Below are 7,280 nucleotides of genomic sequence, written 5' to 3'. Positions count from 1 at the left end.
TTTTCGGTCGTGTTTAACGACCTTCTTCAGGAAATATCCAAAAAAATTCGAACACAACGAAAATCTGCAAAAACGAACAAACTTCGGAACGTTTTTAAAAATATTCTAAAGAGAATTGCGTGCGCCATCTCTACATCGATGCGTATTAAATAACACATTACATGAGAATAAAATAAAAATAAATAACAGACAATAAAAAGTAATATGCTCCTTGGAGACATTAAAAATAAAATACAAACATAAACTATGGTGCAAGCCGAACGGCGCACAGAACATAGGGAAGGAGAGGAGCTGTGCAGAGACAAAAAACTACGGTTTCTGTCCTTGTGTAGGCTTCCGCATATCCGCTTTTCTGAGGTTTACATGTCGCCTGAGCGCCAGGCTGCAGATATTTTACTAGCCTCTCTGAAGTTGATAGATTGTCCTTTCTTGGCTTGCTTTGCAGATATGCCAAGCTTCTGTATAACGGAGGTGCTTTACGTTGCGAACTGTTTGTACTAATCTTGCTTGGGCCCATTCAGCTTGGACTTCTTGGGGATCTGCCAGGACGTAAGTCGCCAACGCTGTGCATGGTTGTTCGCTTCTTATATTTCTCTGATGTTCCGCCAGCCTTTCCTTGAGTGATCTTCTGGTGGCTCCGATGTAAAATAGCTTATTTTGCCTCCGTGTGTCCGTAATAGGGATCCTGTAAACCCCCGGAAGGGAGTTAGTGTCCATGGCGTCTTTATCCGCTCTTAGCAGCTGGTATATAGTGGGATTCCGTTTATATATTATTCTTTTGTTTGTGGCAGTTCCTATACGTCTATAGATGCTGCCCAGTTCCGCTCTGTATTCCATCAATGTAAACTCCTCTGTATTTAGGAGGTTTCGCTCCTTATTGCGTGTCGTAATCTCGCTAGTGACAGCTTTAGGACTGATCCCGTTCTTCTGAGCTAGCTTAATGATGTAGTTCATCTCTTCGTTTTTGTCTTGGGTACTACTACAGTGTGTGTGTGCTCGTGCCGCGAGCGCTCGGAATGCTGCGAGTTTGTACGTCGGCGGGTCGTGCGAGTTCCATGGGATAAAGATTGGGTTGTAAGTAGGCTTTCTGTATACCTTAGTACGGAAAGCTCCTTGGCTGTCGAGCTGTATAGATAAATCTAGAAAGTGTATAAGCTTATCATTTTCTTGCTCGAGTTCGATCTCGAGGCCGAATTTGTTATCGTTGATGTCCGTTATGAATTGGTGTAAGTTGGGTTTGACATTCCAGAAAACAACCACATCATCGACGTACCTTGCATATGTTAGGATTTGCGTTGCATATTTTGGCAGGAGTGCATTCTCCAGAGTTCTTAGGACCATCTCGCATAAAGTACCTGCCAGGGGGCTACCCATGGCTACACCCTTCTGTTGCGTGTAAGCGATGCCATTAAAGCTAAAGATGGATGAGAATGTGGTTAGGTGCGCCATCTCTAGTATTTGTTTTCTCTTCTTTTCTGGGGACTTGATCACGGTTAACAGGAAATCCCTTAGATGACAGAAGCATGGTTCCAGCTTGACAGAGGGATACAGAGCCTTGAAGTCTAATACGGTCATATATTTAATTTCTTGCGGGTTCATGTTAGCCATTTTCTGTAGAAGGTCTAGGGGTTGTTTTATGCTGTAAGGGCTCTGGGGTAAATATTTATTAACGAAGCCGTTAACCAACCTTTCTAGTAAGATTGTGGGTGCGCATCCTTTATCTACCACCGGCCTTAATGCCTTATCTTTTTTATGAGTTTTGGCGAACCCAAATAGCCTAGGTATCGAGGGAGAGTGGACTACGACTTTTGTCAGACCCAGTTCTTTAGCCAGCGGTGTGATGGCAAATTTTTTAATCCTTGCTTGTAGTTTCTCTATTGCATTTGGATGCGCTGTAATACACTGCGTGTCTTTTATGTATTTTAGCATGAGGTTGTCATAAGTACTTCTATTCATGACCACTAAGTCCTTTGACTTATCTGCCCTTGTGAGCACAATATTATTAGCTTTCAGCCATTCTTTAGTTTTCCTGATATAGTACCAGATGGGGTCGCTGTCTTTTTTACTATTTGCATGCTTGATTTTGAACGCGACTTCCCATCTAAACGTTTCTTTCTTGATCTCGCTGAGTCCCTCTATTGCCTGCTCGATTTCCGGCATGATTTTTCCGAGTGTGAGTTTAGGTTTCGGGGCATATTTAGGGCCGTATTTACATGCTTCTTTCACGTATGTGGGAAGTGTGATATTATCCCAGCATATAATAGTATGGTTTATCTGCGTTCTAGAACGAGTATCCTGGTGCTTTCTTATCCATTCCATTTTTTTCCCATACCTCGTCTTTAGTCTGTCTTTCATTGCACGTAGCTAGTGTGTACAACCACGGGCGTTAACTTAGTTAAACGAACATGTAACGAGCAGGTTACATGTCTTAACGGAAGTTAACGCCCGTGGTTGTACACCTAGCTACGCAAGTGAAAGACAGACTAAAGACGAGGTATGGGAAAAAAATGGAATGGATAAGAAAGCACCAGGATACTCAGTTCTAGAACGCAGATAAACCATACTATTATATGCTGGGATAATATCACACTTCCCACATACGTGAAAGAAGCATGTAAATACGGCCCTAAATATGCCCCGAAACCTAAACTCACACTCGGAAAAATCATGCCGGAAATCGAGCAGGCAATAGAGGGACTAAGCGAGATCAAGAAAGAAACGTTTAGATGGGAAGTCGCGTTCAAAATCAAGCATGCAAATAGTAAAAAAGACAGCGACCCCATCTGGTACTATATCAGGAAAACTAAAGAATGGCTGAAAGCTAATAATATTGTGCTCACAAGGGCAGATAAGTCAAAGGACTTAGTGGTCATGAATAGAAGTACTTATGACAACCTCATGCTAAAATACATAAAAGACACGCAGTGTATTACAGTGCATCCAAATGCAATAGAGAAACTACAAGCAAGGATTAAAAAATTTGCCATCACACCGCTGGCTAAAGAACTGGGTCTGACAAAAGTCGTAGTCCACTCTCCCTCGATACCTAGGCTATTTGGGTTCGCCAAAACTCATAAAAAAGATAAGGCATTAAGGCCGGTGGTAGATAAAGGATGCGCACCCACAATCTTACTAGAAAGGTTGGTTAACGGCTTCGTTAATAAATATTTACCCCAGAGCCCTTACAGCATAAAACAACCCCTAGACCTTCTACAGAAAATGGCTAACATGAACCCGCAAGAAATTAAATATATGACCGTATTAGACTTCAAGGCTCTGTATCCCTCTGTCAAGCTGGAACCATGCTTCTGTCATCTAAGGGATTTCCTGTTAACCGTGATCAAGTCCCCAGAAAAGAAGAGAAAACAAATACTAGAGATGGCGCACCTAACCACATTCTCATCCATCTTTAGCTTTAATGGCATCGCTTACACGCAACAGAAGGGTGTAGCCATGGGTAGCCCCCTGGCAGGTACTTTATGCGAGATGGTCCTAAGAACTCTGGAGAATGCACTCCTGCCAAAATATGCAACGCAAATCCTAACATATGCAAGGTACGTCGATGATGTGGTTGTTTTCTGGAATGTCAAACCCAACTTACACCAATTCATAACGGACATCAACGATAACAAATTCGGCCTCGAGATCGAACTCGAGCAAGAAAATGATAAGCTTATACACTTTCTAGATTTATCTATACAGCTCGACAGCCAAGGAGCTTTCCGTACTAAGGTATACAGAAAGCCTACTTACAACCCAATCTTTATCCCATGGAACTCGCACGACCCGCCGACGTACAAACTCGCAGCATTCCGAGCGCTCGCGGCACGAGCACACACACACTGTAGTAGTACCCAAGACAAAAACGAAGAGATGAACTACATCATTAAGCTAGCTCAGAAGAACGGGATCAGTCCTAAAGCTGTCACTAGCGAGATTACGACACGCAATAAGGAGCGAAACCTCCTAAATACAGAGGAGTTTACATTGATGGAATACAGAGCGGAACTGGGCAGCATCTATAGACGTATAGGAACTGCCACAAACAAAAGAATAATATATAAACGGAATCCCACTATATACCAGCTGCTAAGAGCGGATAAAGACGCCATGGACACTAACTCCCTTCCGGGGGTTTACAGGATCCCTATTACGGACACACGGAGGCAAAATAAGCTATTTTACATCGGAGCCACCAGAAGATCACTCAAGGAAAGGCTGGCGGAACATCAGAGAAATATAAGAAGCGAACAACCATGCACAGCGTTGGCGACTTACGTCCTGGCAGATCCCCAAGAAGTCCAAGCTGAATGGGCCCAAGCAAGATTAGTACAAACAGTTCGCAACGTAAAGCACCTCCGTTATACAGAAGCTTGGCATATCTGCAAAGCAAGCCAAAAAGGACAATCTATCAACTTCAGAGAGGCTAGTAAAATATCTGCAGCCTGGCGCTCAGGCGACATGTAAACCTCAGAAAAGCGGATATGCGGAAGCCTACACAAGGACAGAAACCGTAGTTTTTTGTCTCTGCACAGCTCCTCTCCTTCCCTATGTTCTGTGCGCCGTTCGGCTTGCACCATAGTTTATGTTTGTATTTTATTTTTAATGTCTCCAAGGAGCATATTACTTTTTATTGTCTGTTATTTATTTTTATTTTATTCTCATGTAATGTGTTATTTAATACGCATCGATGTAGAGATGGCGCACGCAATTCTCTTTAGAATATTTTTAAAAACGTTCCGAAGTTTGTTCGTTTTTGCAGATTTTCGTTGTGTTCGAATTTTTTTGGATATTTCCTGAAGAAGGTCGTTAAACACGACCGAAAACGTTCGTTTGTACCGAATAAACACGGCTGCAAATTTATAAGGTGTCATGAGTGTAGTGTTTTAATAAGATATGCAGTCTACGATGAGTTATTCTCAAGGTTAGTTGGTTAGTTGAAGTTTCTTGGCGCAAGGGCCACCAAGGCCAAGCTGCACCACGCCAAATGATTAATTCTCTAAACACTATGTGTATATTATATAAAATAACAACAAAATAAAAACACAGAAAATAACAACATAAAAACAACGAGTATATACACAATTAAAATGAACTAACGACAAGAAACATAAAAGTAAAAAATAAATAAATAAATAAATAAATCAAATAAATCAAAATAAAATAAAAATCAAAAAATAAATAAATAAAAAAAATTAAATAAATAGTTAAATTCTTTGTACAAATTAGTGACCTTTAAAAAGTCTAATACATTATACAGATTAAACCTCTGGCCCAGAATCTCTGTCAAACGTCCTCTCCCAAGATACAGTCTACGCATTATCTCAAAGGCAGAGCAATCGAGCAGTATATGCTTTATGGTATGTGAACATTTGCAATACTGGCATACTGGCTGCCCATTGCCCTTCAAAAAGATATTGATGAGTCAGCCGAGTATGTCCAATTCTGAAACGAGTAAAAATAACCTCAGATCTCTTGTCATAGGGTTGCTTATGTGTCCAATTTTCTATCATAGGTTTGATCTCATGTAGTTTATTGTGGACTTGCGCATTCCACATATTTTGCCATCTCTCTGCTAGTAGTTTTTTAACGACTAGCTTCAAGTCACCTCCTTCAATATGCATTGTATGCTGAGAAGGACTTCCTGACTTTGCAGCTGCATCAGCTTCTTCATTTCCCCTTATACCTCATGTGGCCAGGGACCCAACAAAATTTTACAGAGAAATTAATCGCAATAAGATGACAAATCAGTTTACAAATTTTAATCACTATGGAGTGAGAACTAGGTTCACATGAGATCAAAGCCTGAAGTGCACTAACTGAGTCAGTGTAAATCACGCAGAAAGATAGATGACCTTTCCTATTTACATACTCTAGAGCTAAATAAATAGCCTGCAACTCCACAGTAAAAATGGAAGAAATTGGAGCTATTTGTTCTGCCACAATTTCATTCAGGCAGACGAAGGCTGAGCCGACGTAATCAATCGATTTCAATCCATCAGTATAAATAAAAATTAAATTCCTGTTGTGGTGTTGAATTTCTGTGAAGTGCTGTCTATAGACGTAGTCAGGTGTGGTTTCTTTGGGAAACTGCTTTAAGCTTAAATCCACATTAATCACTGGGGTTAACCGAGGTGAAATTCTATTAACCTCAACCTGTGAGATGTTGCTTGTGTCCAGGTCAATCGTGCTGCTTATATTCTCCATTCTTATATCAAATGAAGGAACACTACTTGGGCGAGCTGCAAATAATCTTTTCAGCTGAGTATCTGATACTCTACAATAAACTGAAAGTTTAGCCAAAGATTTCTGTTTAATTTAATAGAACAAAGACAACTTCTCTCTCCTGAAAGATAGTGGAGGCTCATAAGCATCTACGTAGAGACTTTGAACAGAAAAAGTTCGAAACGCACCAGTGCACAAACGCAATGCTTGATGGTGGATTGGATCCAGCATCCGAAAAGTAGATTCTCGTGCAGAGCCATACACAATACATCTATAATCAAGCTTAGAGCAAACAAGGGCTCTATATATTCTGAGCATTGAACATTTGTCTGCTCCCCAGAATGAGCAGCATAACACCTTTAAAAGGTTCAGAGATTTTAAACATCTACTCTTCAAATTGCGCAAGTGTGGTAAAAATGTCAATTTATGGTCAAACACAACACCCAAAAATTTCGCTTCGTTGACCATTGGGATTTTAACCTCATTTAGGTGAATTTCAGGGTCCAGGTGCAAACCGTGCCTTTGGCAAAAGTGGATGCACGAGGTCTTCTCTGCATTAAAAGTAAAACCATTGATCTTGGACCAATTGTCTATGTGATTTAGGGAGGTTTGCACTTGTCTTTCAATAAAACTCATATTACTAGACTGGCAGGAGGTCTGAAAGTCATCCACATACAGAGTGTGTTTCACACTGGGAGAAAGACACTTAGCTATGGTATTAATTTTGATTAGGAACATAGTCACACTCAAAATACAACCTTGAGGAACACCCTCTTCTTGTGTGAAAGGCCTAGATAAAGTGTTGCCCAGCCTAACTTGGAATCTTCAATTCTGCAAGAAGTTTTTTTATAAAGATTGGCAAATTACCCCACAATCCGAATTTGTGCAGATCACGGAGTATCCCGTATCGCCAGTAGCGATCATAGGCCTTCTCTATATCAAAAAACACAGACACTAAGTGCTGTCGTCTAACAAACGCTTTGCGAATAGATGTTTCAAGATTTACTAAATTGTCTGTGGTACTTCTGTTCCTACAAAATCCACTCTAATGTGGT

General features: G+C 40.8%; 2 protein-coding genes across 2 annotated transcripts; one reads left to right on the top strand and one right to left on the bottom strand.

Annotated features, from left to right (window-relative positions):
• Positions 1-396: 396 nt before the first annotated feature.
• On the bottom strand, positions 397-2,319 carry LOC136984246 (uncharacterized). Its single transcript, XM_067281157.1, has one exon. It carries the CDS (start codon positions 2,317-2,319, stop codon positions 397-399), a length of 1,923 nt encoding a protein of 640 aa, XP_067137258.1.
• A 348-nt stretch (positions 2,320-2,667) lies between these two features.
• LOC136984237 (uncharacterized) lies at positions 2,668-4,467 on the top strand. Its single transcript, XM_067281145.1, has one exon. The coding sequence runs from the start codon at positions 2,668-2,670 to the stop codon at positions 4,465-4,467; it is 1,800 nt and encodes a 599-aa protein (XP_067137246.1).
• Positions 4,468-7,280: the final 2,813 nt, after the last annotated feature.

Source organism: Centruroides vittatus, unplaced genomic scaffold (assembly GCF_030686945.1).
Source record: "Centruroides vittatus isolate TY-2023 unplaced genomic scaffold, ASM3068694v2 contig_120, whole genome shotgun sequence".
Lineage (NCBI taxonomy): Eukaryota > Metazoa > Arthropoda > Arachnida > Scorpiones > Buthidae > Centruroides > Centruroides vittatus.
Note: the sequence above shows the minus strand (reverse complement) of the source record. Positions and strands in the feature narration are given on the sequence as shown.